The sequence below is a fragment of the Pipra filicauda genome, unplaced genomic scaffold (assembly GCF_003945595.2).
Source record: "Pipra filicauda isolate LSUMZ 115617 unplaced genomic scaffold, ASM394559v2 scaffold589_size259243_pilon, whole genome shotgun sequence".
In the NCBI taxonomy this organism is placed as follows: Eukaryota; Metazoa; Chordata; class Aves; order Passeriformes; family Pipridae; genus Pipra; species Pipra filicauda.
This window is the reverse complement of record NW_024104741.1, coordinates 22434-44034: the sequence shown is the minus strand read 5'-3', so window position 1 is coordinate 44034 and position 21601 is coordinate 22434. Positions and strand designations below refer to the sequence as shown.

At 46.3% G+C, this 21601-nt stretch overlaps 1 protein-coding gene and 1 long non-coding RNA gene across 2 annotated transcripts; one reads left to right on the top strand and one right to left on the bottom strand.

Moving 5' to 3' along the window:
* Positions 1 to 296: 296 nt before the first annotated feature.
* Positions 297 to 2296, bottom strand: DAD1 (defender against cell death 1). Its single transcript, XM_027743269.1, has 3 exons — positions 2062 to 2296; positions 1026 to 1176; positions 297 to 487 (listed from the first exon to the last, which is right to left on the bottom strand). Exons 1-2 carry the CDS (start codon positions 2270 to 2272, stop codon positions 1046 to 1048), a joined length of 342 nt encoding a protein of 113 aa, XP_027599070.1. The 5' UTR covers positions 2273 to 2296; the 3' UTR covers positions 297 to 487; positions 1026 to 1045.
* A 5002-nt stretch (positions 2297 to 7298) lies between these two features.
* Positions 7299 to 12546, top strand: LOC120324554. Its single transcript, XR_005565946.1, has 3 exons — positions 7299 to 7369; positions 11608 to 11758; positions 12458 to 12546. It is a non-coding gene; the product is annotated as an uncharacterized LOC120324554 (long non-coding RNA).
* Positions 12547 to 21601: the final 9055 nt, after the last annotated feature.

Below are 21601 nucleotides of genomic sequence, written 5' to 3'. Positions count from 1 at the left end.
TCATGACCACTCACCACAGCCTAACCCAAATTTTTCACAGCTTTGAAGCCCAGGGGCACATTGGCAACAGACTCTGTAAGATAAAGATGCAGGAAAAAGGGAGATGAAAAGGGTGGATGACAACTGAGTTTTCATGACAACTTGTTTCCTGCTTCCCTCCAAAACTGGGGCACAGAAAAAAAAAAGTCTGTTGGGTAGAAAGGGAGAGAGAGGGGTACAATCAGGGAGTCATGCCTGAGAGGGAGAGAACTTGGGTGCAGGAGAAGCTCTGTATTTGTCACCAACAGGGAAAAGGCTGCAGTGTCACACAGGGTTTTATTGATGGAAAGGATTACAGGTACATAACGAGGCTGCAGACCCCTCCATAGGACACTGTGGGGAAAAACCTGAGCCCCTTCCTCCACCAAGGCAGAAGGTGAGAGTCTGCTGGGGAACTGCACTTCCCTATGCCAGGCTTTGCCATCAGAGCTCAGGAGCAATTCAAGACCTGGAAAGAGAGAAGGTAACAGGAGCAATGTTACTGCTAAGGGGGAGGAAATTCCTCCAAGCTCCTGTGATCCTGTGGCCCCTTGCAATAGTAACAACAGGGCATGTCCTCCACTTCCCAACCCAACTGTCCCTGTCCCAAACTGCCTCATCTGTGGAGGAACTTGCAGACTTGGACCCCAGCCACACCATGGCCTCCAGAAAGGACAACCGTCACAACCCAGGAGTTCCAGCTCCCAAAGCCCCTCCTGCAAAGAAGAATGAGGAATATCTCTCATAAGAGAGGAATGTGGGTAGGTTTCTGTAACACTCCTAGTTAAATGCCCTATCAAATGATACAAAAGCCAAAAAACACATGCTCAAAAGCAGAAAGCCGTAAATCCTCACCCTGTGCCAACCCAGAGAACAACAGCCTGGCTGTGCTTGGCCCAGAGGCAGCTGGGAGTCGGGAGGACTCCCGGATTCACTCTGGTTCTAGTTCTCCCCCAGAAACACTGACGCCCTGTGGTTGCCCCTTTTGAGATCCCATGGATCAGTACCTAGCAGCCTCTCCCAGAGCTCAGCCAACGAAGTTGATGACGACGAGGTGGAGGATGGTGTTGGCAAAGAGGAAATCGGCGAACGCCCGCTCTGGGGAGATGCCCTGGAACTCGCTCTTGTTCTGGGGGTTGATCTGGATCCGGAGGCAAACTGCAGAGCAGAGAGAGAGAATGAGAGATTAGTGAGCACAGAGAGAGGTTCTCGTGGGAAGCACAGCCTTCCTGGGGCAGCCCAGTCCAGGTACTGTTCCACCAGTGAAAAGTTACTCCATCGTTACTACAAATGAGGAGGACACGGGTAGGGGATTTGCATAGGGCTGTCATGGAGTCAGTGCTCCCACAGCACCACACGCACACACCACAGGGGTGCCCAACAGAGTCCGGAGAGGAACAGGCTCAGAGCAGGATGAGACTCACACAGAAGTGTAGATATTCTTATATCCTCTACTGGGTGTGTTAGAAACAGAGAATCACAGGATGGTTTGGGTTGGAGGGGACATGAAAGCTTATCCAGTTCCACCACTTTCCATGGGCAGGGACACCTTCCACTTTCCCGGGTTGCTCCAAGTCCTGTCCAGTCTGGCCTGGGACACTTCCAGGGATGAGGCAGCCACACCTTCTCTGGGCAACCTGTGCCAGGGCCTCCCCACCCTCACAGGGAAGAATTCCGTCCCAATATCCCATCTAAGCCTGCCCTATGTCGGTGGGAATCCATTCCCCCTTGTCCTGTCCCTCCAGGCCCTTGTCCCAAGTCCCTCTCCAGCTTTCCTGGAGCCTCTTTAAGCACTAGAAGGGGCTCCAAGGTCTCCCCGGCGAACACCCCAGGTGAACACCCCAGCTCCCCCAGCCCGTGAGTCCCTGCGCTGGGGGGGCTGCAGAGGAACAGGGTGGGTTTGGGGATACTTTGGGAGAGCAGCGCCTGCAGCTGCCCCTGCTGGAGCCTGCGATGATCCCGGGAGGGACAAGGATCGGGGCTGGCCCCAAGAAGCCCCTGCGTTCCGAGGCTCCCCCGCCGCCTGCAGGGCCCGGCACTGACCGCCCAGGATGAAGCTGCCGACGGCGGAGATGAAGCCGCTGAGGAAGGAGTTGAAGGGGAAGGTGCCGACGCCAAGGCAGTATCCGAACTGCAGCGCGCCCGTGAGCAGCACGTAGAGCAGGAAGGCGTCCAGCGCCTTGAGGCGCCCGGCGGTGCCGCCGCCGTACTCGGACAGGAACCGCCGCGCCACGGCCCGCACCGACCCCGCCATGGCCGCGCCGCGCACTGCGCACGCGCGGCGGCGGAACTGCGCCTTCGACTGACGTGGCGGGGGAGCAACGGGGGTCACGCGTCTCGGGCCGCGCATGCGCCGAAGGTTCCGTGCAGTCCGCGCCTCCGCAGCTTGTCAAGAGCCAATCAGAACCTAGAGCCGCCTGTTGCCAGGCAGATTAGGTAGCATCTCCGCCCAGGAGCCAATTAGCGCCGAGCTCCGCCTATTGCCAGGCGGATTACAGCGCCCTCACCCGCGTCCCACTCCCTGCGTACTGGGAATGGCGGATCCTGTCGGGAGGCGCTCTGGCCGAGGGAAGGGGAGGCTCAGCGGGTGCGTGGGAGTTTGCTGCAGAAGGACTGTCCCGGTTCTCCCAAGAGGAGCCAAAATCCTGTCGCCCTGCTCGGAGCTGGGGAAAGGCAAACCACCGCTTTCATTACTGTTGGTTAAAAACCGTCACGACACGGAGCCTGAAGGGGGAGCGAAACGATTCTGCTCTGGAGGAGGGAACGACTTTTCAGTGAATCGGAAACAGAACTTTCCTGTTTGTATTCGTCCCGTTTAAATCATTCCAGCCTTCCCCTCTCTCCCAGACGAGGGATGTGCTCAATTCGGAGAGCAAATACCCCTGAACGGGCTCTGCATTGAAGACAGGGCATTTCCCTATCATAGAATTACAGACTGGTTTGGGTTGGAAGGGACATTAAAGCTCATCTCATCCACCTCCTGCCATGAGCGGGGGCACCTTCCACTATCCAGATTCCTCCAAGCCCCGTCCAGCCTGGCCTGGAACACTTCCAGCCGTGGGGCATCCACAGCTTCTCTGGGCAACTGTGCCAGGGCCTCACCACTCTATTATAGTAAAGAACTTCTTTCTAATATCTAACCCAAATCTCTCCTCATCGCTTAAAACCATTCCCCCTTGTCCTGTCACTATCTGCCCATGTAAAAATCACTCACTCTTTTTTTATAACCTTCCTTTAAGTACTGGAAGATCAGAGTAAGGTTTCCCTGGGCCTTCTCCTTTCCAGGTTGAACAATCCCAGCTCTCTCAGCCTGTCTCCAGCCTTCTGAGCATCTTTGTGGCCTCCTCTGGACCCGCTCCAACAGGTCTGTGTCTTCTTGTGTTGAGAACTGCAGACCTGGACACAGTGCTGCTGTCACTGCAGTCTTGGGGCACTCTAAAAATTTTGGTGGTGCTCAGGATTGCTGGGGCTTGTTGGAACTTTCCCTGCTGCTGAGTGAACAAAAGCAGGCTGGAAGTGATCTCCTTTCATCAGAGAATGCCTGCATTTGATCTCTCCATGGCCCTGAAGAACAGTGTTTTGGGAGGGAGATAGTTGGTACCCCAGAGCTGGGCTGCACGTCAAACCCTGGAGAGATGTGCAATGGAGGGGTGAATTATAAAGTGCTAGACCTCCAAGTTCAAAAGGGGATGGTCAATACTGCAAACTCAAACTGGCGGATAGTTATTAGTGGAATCCTACCTGGTACCTTTATAGTAACTGTTGTTTCTTATGGCTGCATTATTATCACCATCTTCCATATACCATCTTCTGCAGGTAGGAAGAAGGCATTTTCCACTTGCTCAGCTCACCTCATAGTGGTGATGGTATTTTGCAGCACTTTTATTTACAGGTACATCCGCCCAGCACAGCGAGGTGGGCAGGAATCTGACAAAGTTCTCTCTTTCTTCTTCTCTGTGCTGACTCAGATGCTTAACCCATACATCTACTCTCTCAGGAACAAGCGAGTGAAACAAGCTTTAAAGGAGAACATGCTGAAGGCGTGTTCTGCCTCCCTGAGGCAGTTGTGTATTGCAGAGTAGCCTGTCCAAGCAACTGAATTGTTCCTCAGATGTAATACCAGTACTGTGTAACTGTGAATTAAAGACGCTGATTTCAAATGCTTTATGCTTCTACATTTCTGCTAACCCTGTGTTAGCAACCAAAACATGCCAACACAGAAAGGATTTTCCAGCCTTCCAGTACCCAGCCTCAGCTTTGCCTCAGTATTTCACCTCCTTGCTGTGATGTGTCAGCCTTAGCTAAAAAGAAAATTCCTACTCACTCCTTCACCCCCACAGTGGGATGGAGCAGAAGCAGAAAACAGGAAAAACTGAAACAAAAAGTCTCATGGATTGAGATAAAGACAGAGAGATGGTTTACCAATTGCTATCAGGAGCAAAACATATTGGATTTGGGGAAAGCGTATGTAATTTCTTGCCAATTAAAATAGCTTTAGCTTGTGAGAAACAAAGTTAAATACTAAACAAACACCTCTAGTTTCCCCTTTCCTGTACTCAATTTTATTCATTTATTCCAGAATACTCCACCACTGTCCTAAGCAGCGCAGGGTGGGGGGGGAGGGTTATGGTCAATGCATAGTTCTTCCCTTCTGCTGCTTCTCTCCTCTCACGCTTTTCCCCTGTTCCAGTGTGGGTTCTCCCAGGCTGTAGTGAATATCTGCTCCACCAGAGATCATCTCCTCCTCCTCTGATCTTGCTGTTCCCTCTTTTGTTTCTCACTCCTGTTGTTCCCTGCTCCTCTCACTAGCTGGCAATTCCTGCCCTTTCTTAAAGATGTTTTCCCCAAGGTGCCACCAGCTTTACTTGTAGGCTCAGCTTTGACTCATGCTGGGTCCATTTTGGAGCTGGCTGGAATCGGCTGTGTCCAGTATGGAGCAAGACGTTCTCACAGAGGCCACACCTGCAGGCCCCTTGTTACCGAAATTTTGCTATGTACATCAACTGTGGACTAACACGGCCAAGTGACCCTAAGTGCCATGCCCACTCAACTTTTAAATCCCTCCAGGAATGGTGACTTAACCACTTCCCTGGGCAAACTTTTTCAGACAACACACTTGGTGAAGAAATTTTTCCTAATATCCAGAACTCCCTGGCACAACTCAAGGTCGTTTCTTCTTGTGCTACAACTTGCTACTTGGGAAAAGAGATCAACCCACAAATGGCTTCACCCTCCTTTCAGAGAGCCGGAGAGAGCGAGAAGGTCCCCCATGCTGAGCTCCCCCAGCTCCCTCAGCTGCTCCTCGTCAGACTTGTGCTCCAAACCCTTCCCCAGCTCCATTGCCCTTCTCTGGGCACACTCCAGCCCCTTCAATGTCTTTGTTGTCATGAGGGGCCCAAAACACTGCAGGATTCAAGGCAAGGCCTCACCAGTCCACAGCACAGTGGAGTGGTCACTGTCCTGGTCCTGCTGCTACACCGTGGCTGGTACAAGCCAGGTTCCCCTGGCCTTCTTGGCCACCTGGCCACACCTGGGCTCATGTTCAAGCCGCTATCAACCAGCACCCCCAGGCCCTTTCCCACAGAGCAGCTTTCCAGCCACTCTGCCCCAAGACTGGAGCACTGCAGGGGTTATGGTGACCCAAGTGCAGGACCTGGCATTTCACCTTGTTGAATATCTGTTTGTCTCCTCCCAGAGCTCTTTGATGAAACTTGCAAGGTTGTGAGATATTGAGATCCTCATTGTTTTAGAAAAAATGTATAACCTCAAACATGAAAAGATCTAGTATCATGATCCACAGCTGTCCTAAGCTTGCTCACTTTCCCCCCATGGCAAGGGACCCTGCAAACAAAGTGCACTGCTCCATTTTGTTATAGACTAATTTCATTGTTTATTCCTTGTCTAGGGTCTAACGAAGAAACTGTGTGGCCAGTCTGGTTTATTGGATCCTTCTTAACAGATTTTTCCAACTACCAACTGAAGCCAACCAGACCTATTTTTTTCATGCAAATTGCCTGATTATCCTTTACTTCTGATATGTTTTTTCCCAAAGCAGGGTTGATTAATAGATAAAGAAAAGAAATGGAATTATGGTCAAAAGCCTTGTTTCAAGGTACACAGAAACAAGGAACAGCACTTGCATCATGCAAGTGTGAGGTTCAGTGTCTGCTGCCAACACACCACTGGGAAGGAGCAAAAGGGATGATCACAGCACTTTGAAATCACTGTGCTGTGACTTGTATACAAGCTGGCATAACTCATGTCCAGAATAGAAGCTTTGGAGAAGGTTAATCAGGGAGACATCCATGTCGGGTCACAAGGTACAAAAAGAACCCCCTGGCTTTCTAAACTCCTTCTCAGAGAAGAGTCTCAGGGCACCTGGATCCAATCCCAGTCCCAGAGATGTGTAATTGAGCCTGTATACAACTTTGTCCTGCAGGATTAAGGATGGCAAACCAAACATATTTATATCAGTAAGTGATTTATTTAAATTGATGATGATATTGATTAGACTAAAAGACTTTAATCTGAAATATTACAACAGAGTGTAGATGGATAGTATCGTGCATGTATAATATATTTACATATTATCAGAGGCTTGGAGCACCTCTTAATGACTGAGAAGCCACTAATGTCATGGTTTTATCTCATGGAGCAGAGAAGAAGGTGTTCAGGGTCTGATGGAACAGAGGATAGGGCCTGAGGTGCAACATTTAATCCCGTATGTTTGAATCCAGAGCTGATCCAGACTGGGGTTGGAAGGAGGGAGCTGTGAGTTAGGATGGCTGGTGGTTCCTGAGTGTTGTCGGCAGTGTGTGTTACAGTCACAGGATGTAATGGATGAGAACTTAACCAAGAATTGACCCCTCCTCGTGTCTATGAGAAGCTTGATAAAGAACGTCTCTGATAAACTGTATTCAGTAAAGTATGTAGTTGTTATGACTGTACGTTGCTGAGAACACAGCTGCGTTGGGCAGGACACGTCTCGGGGATGAAAGATCACCCCCTCCCTAAGATCTTGCTTTATGGTGAACTTGCCACTGGCTGCCGCAAGAGAGGAGCCCCAAAGAGGAGATACAAGGACTCCCTGAAACAACATCTCAGCCTTGGCCATATTGATCAACAAAACTGGTCTACTCTGGCCTCCAGTCGGGAGGTCTGGAGACACACTGTACATAACGCTGCTGCTTCTTTTGAGAACACACGCAGAATCATTCCTGAGGAGAAAAGACAACACAGAAAGAACCGTGTCTTGTCGATACCACCTAAGGAGTCTTTCTGCTGTGCCTTTTGCAACAGGACATGTCTATCTCCATTGACCTTTTTAGCCACCAGTGCACTTGCAGCAAATGTGAGTAGAGTCCTTCCCAAATCTTCGTTTGCAAAGCCCAGCCATGATGATGGTGATGATGTTGCAAAAAGGTAGGAAACGTGTGTGCAGCTGTTCCATGACCTCTACATTTGACCACACCAGGGTGCCTGGCCAATACCCTAGGAATTCTCCAGTTACCTGAGACTCTGGGCATTGGCTGAAACGGGGATTTCCAGTTGACATATGGACCTGCATTTTGAGCATTAGGTGGTAATTGGTGATATATTTCTTCTTAATCACTGTTCGCTCTCTCTGCAGTAATTATTTGATACATTGCTAATTTTCTTTTGTATTTTTTATACTTATGTCCAATAATTTTATTGTGCTTGTTTAAAAAACTTTTCATATTTTGCAATGACTAGTGTATAGTCATTTTGTTGAGTACCGTGCCTGTCAGCAAAACAATTTGGCATCACAGCACAGGATACGAAACAAAATGGCTTTTTTTTAAGTACACAAAAATGTTGCCAAGACAGACGTAGACCTGGGTATTCCTGGATGGGAACCTTGTCATATTTGGGCCCCTGAGTGGTCATGCTATGGTTTATGTGAGAACTGGGACTCCTATTTGAAGGAGGCAGAACCACGTAATGTAGTGAAATGTTTACAAAAGGTTTCAGTAGAGAAGGGGAAGGAAGGGAATACTCTAGGGAGACGAGGAGGGATTTTGCTGGTTGCATATCAAAAGTAGCATCAACAGAGAGAACAAATGTGTAAGGATAAGATTATTTTGGAGAAGCAAGTATGTGAATTGCAGGGGAAAATAGTTACGGTGCAATGCCAAAATCGACTATTAATGGAGAAGTTGGACACTTATCAAACAGTAGCAGAAAGAGCTGCTGTCCAGGTAGCCCAGTATAAATACTGAAAGCAAAGGAGTTGAGTAAATAAGAAAAAGTGCATGCTCTGATTGCAGAGGCAGGGATAGACTAGGATCCTGAAAAATGGGATGGAGATATATAGGATTCAACTGATTTAGATAGTAGTTCAGAGGATGAAGTGTTTGCTGAAGCAGAGCCAATAACATGAAGAAAATTGGAAGGTGATGCTACTGGTTATCCAGTGAGGCATGATGCCATGGATGATTTTACTCAGGATGAAATCAACGATATTATGGATACATTTAGACAACAGCCTGGAGAGTCTTTCATCTCCTGGGTAGTCCGGCTGCATGATCTTGGTGCCTCTGGAATTAGATTCAACTCGGAAGACAATAAGAAGTTTGTAGTGTTAAATTTTGATTCATTTGTTCAGGATGCCTTCCAAGGCTCAGCTGGAGAGACTAATTTATTGGCGGTAGTGGTGGAAGGTTGTAATAGAAGATAGCCCATGGAAGGGGAGTACCCCAGTGCAGATGGGCCCTGGAATACTCTATGGGATTGTATTCAGCGTATTAAGGCGGAAGGAGTGAAGACTGCTGTTTTTATTGGTAGTGCAGACACTATGCTGCAAAATTGTCAGCTCCAATTTGAAAGAGGATTACTAAGACTGCTCCACATGCATATAAAAGTGTTATTATGATTTTAAATGAAACAGGAAACCCCATAAGACAAGTCATAGAAAAAATCCAGCAGTTAGGAGATTTGGGGAAATGGGGACCCAAACAAAGTGGGAGAGATGATAACAGGAATGGTGAGGTGAAAGACAATTAAATCTCTTGAAAGGAAATGTTTGCTGCCTTGCTGAAAGATGGGATGGCCTAAAATAAGACTGATGGGCTCCCCACTAATGAGACGTGGAGTTTAGACAAGCAGTGTGGGTTAAACAAACCTGTTACAAAAGTAAAGAGTTCAAGTTCAGGCCAAAAAGATGACATGATGGATGGAGCAATTTGACCTTCTGCTCCCCTCCATGAACCTCAATGGGACAGGACACTTGCCAAGAGAGGGCTCCTGTATTGGGTCTGGCTGAGCTGGAGTTCATTTCCCCACAGCAGCCCTCACGGTGCTGTGCTTTGCATTGGCAGCTAGGAAGGTGTTGATAACACGCTGGTGTTTTGGCTACTGCTGAGCAGGGCTGGCACAGCATCAGCCCTGTAACATTCCTTCCTCAGTCGAGGGCAAAATCCTGAGAGGGGACCCAAGTAGGCCAGCTGACCCAAACTGACCAAAGGGACATTCCAGACCATGTGACATCAGCTCAGATATAAAAGCTGAGGCACGGAGCAGGAAGGCAGGCATTCATTGTCTGCAGTGGCTGCCTGCTGAGGAACTGTTACGTGTTCTGAAGCCCTGCTTTTTAGAAGTGGCTGGACATTGCTGCTCATGGGAAGTAGAGAATAAACCGTGTTATCTTTCGCTTTGCTTTTGTGCATGCAAGTGTCTACTTTGCTTTTGCTTTACATAATCTGCCTTATCCCAAGCCACAAGTTGTTTTCCCCCTTACTCTCTCCCCTGTCCAGCTGGGAAGGGGAGTGATAGAATGGCTGGGTGGGCACCTGGCATCCAGCCAAGGTCAACCCACCACAACCCCCATTGGTGAGTCAACTGTTCCAAGGGACAAAAGTATGCTGATCTCTATCCATGGCCAGATGTTAAATGTTGCAACAATTGAAAGAATTAAAAGCAGAGGGAGATGAAGGCCAAGCTCCAGCACAACGATGGGCAAGAAAAGACCATTATCCTCACATGGAGCTTCAAATGTATTGGAAAAATAAATCTTGTCAAATAGTTAAGGCCATTGTTGATGCTGGAGCAGAGACCTCTTTAATTTCTGGTAATCCTAAAAAGTTTAAAAAACAAAAAGTTTTGATTACAGGATTAGGTGTCAAACATATTAAAACCATACAGACAAAAACTGAGACAAAAATTGGCATCCTGCCAAAGCAAACTTATTCAGTGATGATTGTTCCTGTCCCTGAATATATAATTGGAATTGATATTTTAAAAGGGCTGACTTTACACTTGCCATCAGGTAAATATCAATTTGGAACCTGGACATATAGGTCAGCCCAGCCAGTTTTAATTGGGGAAGCTAAAATACCTCTGGGACAAATTCCACCCGCCACCAAAGGAATGACAATGAAACAATATCGTATACCAGGAGGACATGAAGAAATCTCACAGATCATTAAAGATTTACTAGATACAGGAGTGTTGAAACCAACAACCACTGCTTTTAATAATCCTATCCGGCCTGTTAAAAACAGTGATGGAATGTGGCGAATGACAGTAGACTACAGGGAGCTTAACAAATACACCCCACCACTGACAGCTGTGGTACCACATACTGTCACTTTATTGAAAAAATACAATGACACCCTGGAAACTGGTATGCAGTAATTGACTTAGCTAATGCTTTCTTTACAATATCCATTGCTGAGGAACATTGGGATCAGTTTGCTCTTATTTGGCAAGGCAGGCAGTATGTGTTTACCCGCTTACCTCAAGGGTGGCTCCACAGTCCCACCTTCTGCCATCGAATCATGGCAGAACACCTGGATGAATCGTCCTTGCCAGAGAAGGTACAAGTGATACATTATATGGATGATATAATGATTTATATTCTATAACTGTTCATGCTATAAAGTGACTAGTGTGAAGGCATTTTTTTGAGTACCCTGCCTGTCAGCAAAACACTGTCTTACAGTCACAAGGTGTTATGGTCACAGTGTGTTACAGTCACAGCGTGTTACAGTCACAGTGTGTGTTAAGCACTGTAACTGAAGCCTTGGGAGCAAGGCCTTGTGCATCTGCCAGCATTTTGGAAGAGCAGGTTTGGAGAGGTGGGTCCATGGCATTTCCTTTCCACCTGCTGTGTCTACGAGATGCTGACAGAAAGCACCACCTTTGTCCTACCTGGGCACTGCTGTTTGACTTCTGTAAGGGAAGGTTGATACAGGAGAAGTCTGAGGCTTTCTGAGCTGTCTGTAATCAAAAGCTGTGAGTTTCTGCTGTAATGAGCCCCGGTGAGAACACTTTGTCCAAGCCCATCTCACACTGGACTCCATTAAAGTTGCTCCAAGCAACTTTGTTTCTGCTTCTGCCTGTCATTTCCCCAAGGCACCTTGCCAGATTTTGCCACTGCTATAACTAACAGGGAGATGGTACCATGGTCCTCAGGGGCTCATTAAAATGTTGACAGCCATAATGTGCTTTGTGTTGTTCTTCTGCCCTCCCTGCAGAGCTGTGAGCATTGTGTAGTTAATTAGGGAGCTCCCAGATGTGTTTCAATGAATACCTACAGCACCATTTCCGTTTATCTTTTGTTTTAATTAGGTATGACAGGAAGAATGGAAATGGAGCCATTTTGAAAGGAAATTAGTCCAGCTTATGCCCTGGAAGGAACCAGGCAGAGAGAGGAAAAGTATCTTTGTGATCAAGCAGAGTGTGACCTGAGGAGAGTCAGACTTGGATTCATGTACTGGCAGTAAGACAATTCTTATTCCAGTCCCTCCTCCTGTTACTGCAACCCATAGTAATGCCAAAGGCTTTATTTGCAAAGCCTTTCTCTGCTCTAATTAGCACTACCCTTACCTACTGTACTAATTCTACACAGAAACAGGAGGAATAATTATTACCATTGCAAAAGGTTTTCAAGGCCTTTCCTAACGATTGAAACAAAAAAACCTTAATTAACAAAAAAGTCATACCTTTTACTCTGATCCCCCTGAACTCCAGTTTCCTCAGGACATGAACCCTGAAAAGAGCTGGCTTAGGGGAGAGATGGACAGGTGACAGAAATTTTCAGGGGCAATTAGACCAAGAAATATTTAAACAACAGAATGAACAGAAGTAAATTAAGAAAAACTGAATGCACATGTGGAAGGAAATGGCATTGGCTTGCAGATAATTTAGCAGATGAACAGGGCAGCTGGGTATCCACTTGCCTGGTTCAGGAATTACAGAGTGAATGAGATAGAGCTACAGAGAGGAGCATTCACTTGGGATGGCTTATTTTCTTTAAAGTTAATACCATTTTGCCACATTTTCCCAACATTTTCATGACATGGGAAGTTATAACACAGAAAGTTCAAATGTAAGCAACTAGAACACAGGGATGAATTTTTTTAGAAAATGTCAAAATAATTTTTGGAACTGTTGATTTAAAATTCATATTGTTCCTCAGGGACAAGAGAGTGGAGCAGAGATGACAGATCTTTAAGGAAATATTCCACAGAGCACAAGTGCCTGTGATCCCCAGGAGCAAGAAATTGGGTAAGGAAAGCAAGGGGCCAGCATGGCTGAGTAGGGACCTGCTGGTCAAAAAAGGGAAAGATGCAAAGGCACAGGAATGAAAAGAAGAACAGATGACCTGGGAAGAGTCTAGAGATGAAGTTCAGTTGTGCAGGGATGGGGTGAGGAAGGCCAAGGAGTAGCTGGAACTGAACCTGGCAATGGACACAAAGAATAATAGGAATGGCCTCTATGGGTATGTCAGCCAGAAAAGGAAGGTCAAAGAAAATGTTACCTCCCAAAGAAACACTGCTGGAAAACTGGTAACAGCAGATGAGGAGAATGCTCAGGTACTCAACAACTTTTTTGCCCCAGTCTTCAATAGCAACTTCTTTTCCCACACCTCTTGAGTGGATGGACAGCAGGATGGGGGAGCAAAGTGCTCCCTACTGTAAGTAAAGACCAGGTTCATGACCACCCAAAACATCCTATGATTCTATGATATATTATTTATAGCCGAAAGAATGGTAAGGACCCTTGTTAGCAATACAAAACAAAAACATAATCATAAGTAAAACAATAGAAGTGAAAGAAGTAAATAGCAATATTTCTTACAGTTAAAATCTATGGATTGAAAAGAATTGTTTTGAGGGAGTGAAGTAATATTTCCTTCTGAAGCTTAATGATTCTTTCTTGCTTTTTTTTTTTTCATAACATTTCACTTTTTTGTATCAATATTTATTTCAGGGATAAATAAAGTAGCTTTCTTCTTTGAGCCTTGCATGTTCTGACCTGTCTAAAAAAGTGCACAAGACTCCAGTTCATGTTCTCAGCACTGTTCTGTTCTTGTCCCAGGGGGGCTGGGTTATTCATCTGGTTTTGTGGGTTAAACCCACTCTGTATCATTGTATTTATTCTAATCTTTTTAGTAAATTGTAACTCTGACTTGTAATCTCTCTTGAGTTGGGTTCATTTCTCCCGCCGATTTACTTTTACACCAGTACAGGGATGTACACCATTTTTTGAAGTTAAGGAAGGGTGGAATTCAACTTTTTACCCTGGAAAGAGCAGGCTCTGATGGGATGTTATCCATGTATAAGAATACCTGAAAATAGGGTGTAAGTGGAAGAGAGACAGATTCTTTCCACAGAGTTATGCAGGGACAGGACAAGAGCTAGTGGGCACAAACTGAAACATGAGATGCTCTGTTCAAATATCAGGAAACACATGGTGGTGACTGAGTGCTGGACTCAGTGTGCAACACAGAGTAGAAAACAGCTCTAATTCATGCTCTAGTGACCGTCTGCATGCAATGTTTCCTGTGCCTGACTGTAGTGGTTTGAAGCTGGCTCCCTGCCAAGTCTTGAAACCTCACTGCAAGAGCTCACCCCCCCAAAACCGAGGGAAAAGAAAAAATAAACCCAAGAGAACCGAAATGAGAGAGAGAGAGAGCTAAAGCAATATATATATATTTACACTTATATTACATTTTTATACAATTGAAATATTATGTACAGTTCCAAAAGGAAAAGGGAAAGGGAAAGGCAAGGAAAAAACCAAACAAACAAAAAAATAAATATACACACAATCAGAAACTCAGGATCTAGCAAACTAAAGAATTAGTGAAAGAATATCTTACTACTCTCCTTGAGACAACAGAAATCACGCTGGATGACCGCCGGCACCCTCCACCTCCCAAGGTTGGCAAGGCCTCACCAGGCCTCACTCCCCATATGGCGGAACTGACAGCAGGGAACCCGCACCTCCAGAGCCACCAGAAGGGAAGAGAGCGAAGGCCTCTCCTCCCTTCTTCTTTATACCCCTGGATTACATAAAAAATCTTAGGGAACACCGGGTAATCTGACCACTTCCTTGGTCACAAACTGGTCACCGAGGAAGGCCTAGACTAAAACTACTGCACTGACTCATAGTTCAGAGGTTTGCAGACAGTGACCCAACAGTGATAGATATTCATGGTGGGAAAGGCTAAGCTTGATGCAACACAGAAAATAAATGTTTGGGTGCTACAACCAGAGCAGGAAAGAAAGATGGTGTTTAGCAGGGTGGCCTCCCTGAGAGGAGACCAGGGGCTGCCTTCATGGTGCCCTAATACCAGACACAGAGTTCCAGAGGGCTTGACAGTGGACCCACCTCAAACCAGGGTTAAACCAATCAATGAAGCTGATGGTGCCTCTCAAAAAAAATATTTGCAATATTTGTCACACACTCTTCTCTAAGAGAATTTCTTTTTAATTTAGTGAGAAAAATAAGATATTTTGGCAAAAGGTTTTGTAATAAGTAAGCAATGGTAAAATTTACTCGTCAAAATATATATATTGTATTTTCTGTATATTATAGCTAATGCTTGGTTGGGACTAGGAAATTGTAAGCTGCGGAATAGTTAACTGCTGTATTATTATTATAAGTTGACTGTCCTGCAACTGGCAGTTCCCAAGTTGGCAAAGATAGAGTATCTTGCTTTACTGAGCACGTATACCATATCCTGCTTTTCTAAAAATATTGTCTAAGTTACTCATTAGGAAAGAAGAAGAGAACGAGGATCAGAGGGTCAAGGATGGACATGATAAAGAAAAAGCCAAGGAGAACATCTGGACCATCTGGACACCTTCCCATATTCAGCTCCAAGGACATTGGGCTAATTAAAGCTATTGATGGAAAGTACTGATGGAAAGGCCCTGGCAATCCAAATGGGCCTACAACAGAACCAACCAGAACGAAGCCCGCGAACCCAAGCCCAATCAAGAGCTAACAAGTGACTATGGGAGGGGGAGTTGAAAAAGTACAAAAGTTGCGGTTTGTTTTTATTGGGCTTGTGGGCCGGTGGAGAGCAGGGGTCTCTCCAGGCCACCCAGCGCGCTGATTTGCTTATCTGCACTTTATATAAATCTCACAATAAATTTTGCTGCTAAATTTTGATTTGGTTTATTTACCTATAACAGTTTTTACAGGAGTAAAATACAACCAAGAAAGCATTTCACTAAAACATTCAGCACAAAAACCCATTCCACAGGAAACATCCACTAAAACAATCCATATACCAGTTTTAGTAAAACACAATTCACTGGTTTTAAGTTCCCCGCAAGAGAAGAAAAAGAGTAAAAGAAAACAGATTAAAAGAAATAAAGAGAGGGAGAAGAGAGAAGGAGAGAGAGAAAAGAGAGGAGTATAGTTACCGACAAGATTCAATGGTTCACATGGCTGGAGAGGGAGAGGGGAAGAGGAGGAAAAAAGTGTTACTGACTCACATAGTTCAGGCTGCAGGAGGGAAAGAGAGAGAGGGAGACCTCATGGAGTCTCATGTATTTACAGAGTTCAGTTTTCCCTCCCAGGCAGGATATCTGGTCAGTGCCTTCCAGACCAGAGTTGTGCTGTAGCCAGTCACAGGCCACAGGGGTGTGGTGTGGGTGGGCTACCAGGCAGGTCTGCCTTTACCGACAGCCCAGCTACAGGCCTTCAGTGATGCCATGTGCTTTGCATGGGCTGCGGGCCTTCAGCTCTGCCGTGTGTTTTGCGTGGGTGCAGGCCTTGCCTTCCAGCTCTGCCCTGTGCCCTCAGCACAGGCCTTATGTGCAGGTCTTACCATGTTCCTGCAGGTCTGGGCCCAGCCCTTCCCCGCATGCACACACATTCACAGTGAGTTGGTTCCAACCTGTATCAATAATTCAGTGAGATTTGGATCTAGGATCTCACAGGAGTGAGGGGAAAAAAAAAAGGTGAGAAACAATCCTGTGAACAGCAAAGTCATAGAAGAAGAGGGGAGTGCTCCAGGTGCCAGGTCAGAGAGGGGAGAGACCTTGGTGGAACAGGGATGTTACTGCAGCCTGTGAAGAGGACCACACTGGGAAAGATCTCCACATTGCAGGCAGTGGATGAGACCATGGTAGTGCAGGTGGATTTGCCTTGAAGGAACTGTGACCTGTGGAGAGCCCACGCTGAAGCAGGTTTACCTTGCAGCTCACGAGAGCCTCAGGGAATTCCCTGCACAGGTGCCAACAACTGGGACACCTGGGATCCAGGGCAGCTGCTGGGTCAACTCAGGCTGAGTGTCTCAGTGTCTCAGTGTTGCTGGGGGATCCCTGTGCCTGGGTGTGGGTGCTGGCAGTGCTTGATCTGCCGTGACACATGTCCCTGGTGTGTATGTGCTGAAGTGCCTGGGGTGGACATATCTGTGTGCCTGTGTTTTGCCAATCTGTTTTGCTCCAGGAACGAAGATGGATTAAAGGAATACAGGCACCAACTTTAAAGAATAAGTGTGTAAGTTTACTACAGTGCAAAACAGTAAAGAATTACAAAGGAAGCAGTGGCTTATGAAAGGATACACTTAGAAATGCAACTAATCATTACTACGAAAGTGTCTATAGTGATTAAGAGAGAGATACATCGCCAATTACCCTATTTAGATTACCATCATCCAGACCTGCACATCAGCTGGAGAGGCCCCTGATCACAGCAAAGGGCTGGAGAACCACTCCTGTAATTTGGAAATCCTACACAGTGCGTCTACTCACAGGGGTGGCCTCCATCTTTGCTGTGAGAGAGTCCAGCTCATATAGTGTTAAACAAACCAACTGACATCACTCGATTGGTGCAGAAAAACAATCTGGCTTTCTTCCCTCCTTGGTTTTCCCTTGAAGCCTGGCCAGGGCCCAGGACAAAGTCAGGGAGTCAGTTTGGACTAACTACTACCAAATGCCCCATGGCCTTGACTAGTCTCTGAATACAGATCTGTGGCTACACTTATATCTCAAATATGAACCAGCTGCAACCATGTGAGGCCTACTGCTTTCATGGCCTTGACATACTAATTATTAATAATATGTTGTGCTACTTTTAAAGCATTACTAAGGATTATATAGCATCTTGGTTAATAAGCAGATATATGGCTAAATACAATACTAAGCTAAATATATTATTAGGTTGGAGGGTTCAGCTATAGGTCAACTTTGGCTCAGGGATACCCCCAGCATTACAGCCTGGAAGGTCTGAGCCACACTGAGGAGACGTAGTGGGAGCTGCTGGAGCTGCTTCCCACAGATTCTACCTAGGCCTTACAGCAAGGTACCCTCTAGGTCCCTTGGGCACCACCATGTCCAACAGGTCCCTCTGCTTTGGCACAAGAGGAAACAAACTTTGTAAATCCATTCAGAAGTGGTAGTAAATTGGGCATTGTATGAGGTCTCCCATTTATTCGTACTCTGATCTCACCTGAGCTGTCCTCATGGATTACTGCTCGGTCTTCTTTGCTTCTGCTTCAGACTTCTGCCACCAACACTCCCCACTGACCCCTTAGTTTAGATCAGGGTGGGCAGGATATTTCCCAGTTTCCTCATATGCTGGTACAGGGCAAATTCATAACATGAGTTTGCAGGTTATCTCAAACCTGGCGAATTTGGATCCAAGATCACCATCACTGGGAGGGCTCCCAGGCATGGAAGCATCCCTGAACTGACAGGGACACTGCCTGTAACAGAGAGGAATGGACATGTCAGCCAGAGGTGATCTGGACCACAGGAATACCACTGGAAAGAATAATTTGTTCATTTGTCATTCTCAACAGATATAAGGAAAAAAATGTTGGAGAGGATAGTTAGACTTCAATCTGTGTGATCAAAGCCATGAACAACCTGAGAGACATTTGAAGCTGGCCCAGCTGTGAGTGGGAGCTGAACCTTCAGATGTGTGTTTCAGCCATGGTTTGAAGTAAGTCTAAGTCTCCAAGAGCAGAAAGGAACAGGGTTGCAGAAGAGGCAGCTTTTCAGTTTCCTCCAACTAAACGTCTTGTTCACTTGTGGTTTGGCTGGGGTTTTGTAGTACAGGTGAAGTCAAAAGTTTATGGCAAAGTCTGTCTTGAGAAAAAGATATTATCTGCATTACTTCTGGCCACTGAAGTAAAAATTAGATGAGAAGTTACTGAGGAAGTAACAGGTCCAATTTCCTTTAGTGTTTGCTTGTTCATCAGCACCCTTTAATCTGTGCAGTAAAAGATAGTGTTTCAATCAGCAAATGAAAAGGAGATGAAATCCCACATGAGTACCTTGTGTCTCTTTAGAATGGGCAATCTGACTTGGCTCGTGGAGAGTGTTTTCCTTTCCAAATGCTCTTTCTGTCCTGACAGTTGAAATCCAGTGTAAGGTTCCAGGCATTTTAGCTGCTATTTAATTAAATACATCCATAGAGATGAATGAGGCCTGAATAGGAAGATGGACAGCTCTAGTTCAAGGCTGAACTCAACTAATGGGGTATAAAAAGGAAAAGGAGGAATTAATGGAAATAACCAGTTTGTAATATAGCTAAATAACTTGTCCATTACTGTGCCGGGCTCACCAATCAAGAAGTCTAATTTTTGTTCCTTGACAAGTTCAAACTTAAACACAAATGAATCCTTCCAGATAGCACCAAGTAAGAAGTGTTTACTTTGTGTAGCAGAGATGGTGAGATAAAAACCTCTAACAATATGGGTAGAACAAAGTAATAAAACCCATTCATTTTTTGCAATACCTACTGTGAACTCTGAAGTAGAGGAAGGCTGTAATAATAACAATACTCATGTGGAAAAGGAGGAATTTCCGTAAAAGTTTTCAGAAGGGCTAGTTGGTGGAGTTTCTCCCTTTTTTTTCTTGTGGTTTCTTACATTGTGTCTCCACCTCTAACACTTCTGTCAGAGAAATGGTGGCATTCTGTCACTGCAATGTAGTTGGCTCAGACTGCCTTGCTGTCCTGGCTCAAATGAGATTTTAAAGGCTCTAGGTTGACATTGGTAGGAATAAAAATGCAGGCATTACTACACCTTGACCAGAATCCAAAGTAAAAATCAGATGCAGAGAGACAGATGTGCTTCCAAACAAAAACAAAAAACCCCAAACAAACAAACCCCAAACCAAACCAAAAATCCACAACAGGGAAAAGAAAGGAGAAAATATTTCAGTATACAAGGAAAGTCACATCAGTACTTGGACAGAACGATAGATATGACAGTCATCACAGCAACAGATAAATCACAGAAATTCATATATGGGTGAAGTTCTTCAAACTATTACAGGATTCTTCATTTTTTTTCTTTTTTTCCTCTCTTTACTTTTTTCTCCTTACTCAGTGTCAGAGCAGTTTTAAAGCAATCACACTGCACAGTGGATCTTTCCTGCCTGTAGTATGAATGTGGCCTTCTGCACATGAATCCCAGAACAGAGATGCTGAGATCTAATTCCCACCAGGGTTCTTTGGATATAAAATGAATCTGCACTGACAAAGCTATTGGTTACAAGGCTGACATTAGTTGAAGGGTGATATGTCTGAGCATTTGTGGTGATTGTCCTCCGGGAACATGGCTGATAAGAGAGAAATCAGAAAAAAGGGTAACAGTTCAGTTTACCTACGACACTGAAAGTGTCAGACAAATACAGAACACGAACTAGAGCTCATTTTTGTGTTAGTGACCCAGTGAAGAACATTCAAAAGAGAAAAACACAGCATAGAAAAGAGAAAAGGAACCAGCCCCAAAGGACTAATATTCTCACCTTTCATCAGAGGCCCAAACAGTGTTCACAAGCCCTCCTGAAAAAAGATCCAAACTTATGCCCCATCTATCCAGGCAATTTCTTCTGGAGATTTCTCCTCCTTCCTGAAAGCAGCCGAGAATGAGCTCAAGAGCATGACCCAAGAAGAGGAGCCAAGTGCTGGAAGCTCAGCACTGAAGTCATGACCCACCAGAGCGTGGAGTGAGACCCACAAGGGTTTCTGAGCTCCTTTGCTGCCCTCAGGGTTGACCCTGAATTGAGCATGAGGTTGTAACAATTGACTGCTAAGGCCCCTCCATGCCTGCATGAGTCCGAAACTCCAGGGTTTCTCGACCTTTTCCGGAGAGGTGGTTTAGAGGCCAATGTCACATACACCAGGCTCCCATGAAAAGAAACTTCCTCAAGCCTCATGTCTCTTTCAAATGTGAGCCCGTAGATTGGAGACTCTTTTGCACTTTATTTGCTCCTCGTGCTTCTGCCTGGGCTTTCTATTTGAGCACTGCCCGAATCTGCAGGACCACACTGAGAGGGAAGGTAAAAATTACACTGGTATTTGGGCAGCTGAGGCTGCAGAAACAAGAGCATCAGCGTGTGAGGTCCCCCAGGGTATGGAAGGCACCTAGCAGAGCTCAGTGCTTCTAGGAACAGGGCTGGCACCTCTCAACACCTCCCAGACCTGTCAAGGTCCCTGCACCTGAGCTCAGAGCTCGGAATGCAGGCTGACCCTGTGCTCCTAGTGCACTGGAGTAGTTCAAAGCAGACCATCCCACAGGCACTTTCTGACACTGCAGACTATCAATACAGGAGAGTTCTGCTCTGGACATGTGCTTGCACCCCTCACCTCATGCCCAGATGGTCCTCTGCTGCCTTCTGACAAAAGGCAGCCAGCTCTGGCAACTGAGAAGCAGCAAGAAAAGCAGCATCTGTGTCTGGGGACACAATCCTGCTCTCCCTCCCACAGTTCCCACAAGCCCCTGTCCTGGGAGGTGTCTGGTCCTGGTCCTGTGGCAATGGATGTTCCTGTGGCCCCCCTAGAAGGACAGGAGGTGGGGTGGGGAAGGAGATCCCTGTGCCCACTGCAGACCCTCTGCCACGGGAATCTCTGGGGCCATTAGGGCTCCTTTACAAAGTGCTGACGGGGATGGGGTGCTGACACATTTTCACCCATCTCCCAGTGTATCCCATGGAAGAGCACTTTAGATTTTCCTCATTTCTTGTATCTTTACCAGACAGGCAGCTCTGTGATCACTCCCTTGCTAATCCCCCTCCCCAACATTCTCACTGACATTTGTTGGTTGTGGTGACTCTCAGCTCCAGAGCCTGTGGGGCCCGTGTTCATCTGCCCCACGGTCACTGGTGCTGCTGACTGCTCCTTTCCTGCTCACATGGCACACGTTGACTGCATGAGAGAGAAGAAAGTGCTGGACCTAGGGAGGGGTATTCTGGAGTGGAATTTGGGTGGAAAGGGATGTTATGGGGGGGCAGAGCAAAGCCAGTGTGGCTCAGGACTGGATGGAAAGCTTGGATGGCATCCCTTTGTCCCTTCTGGAAATGTTATTTTC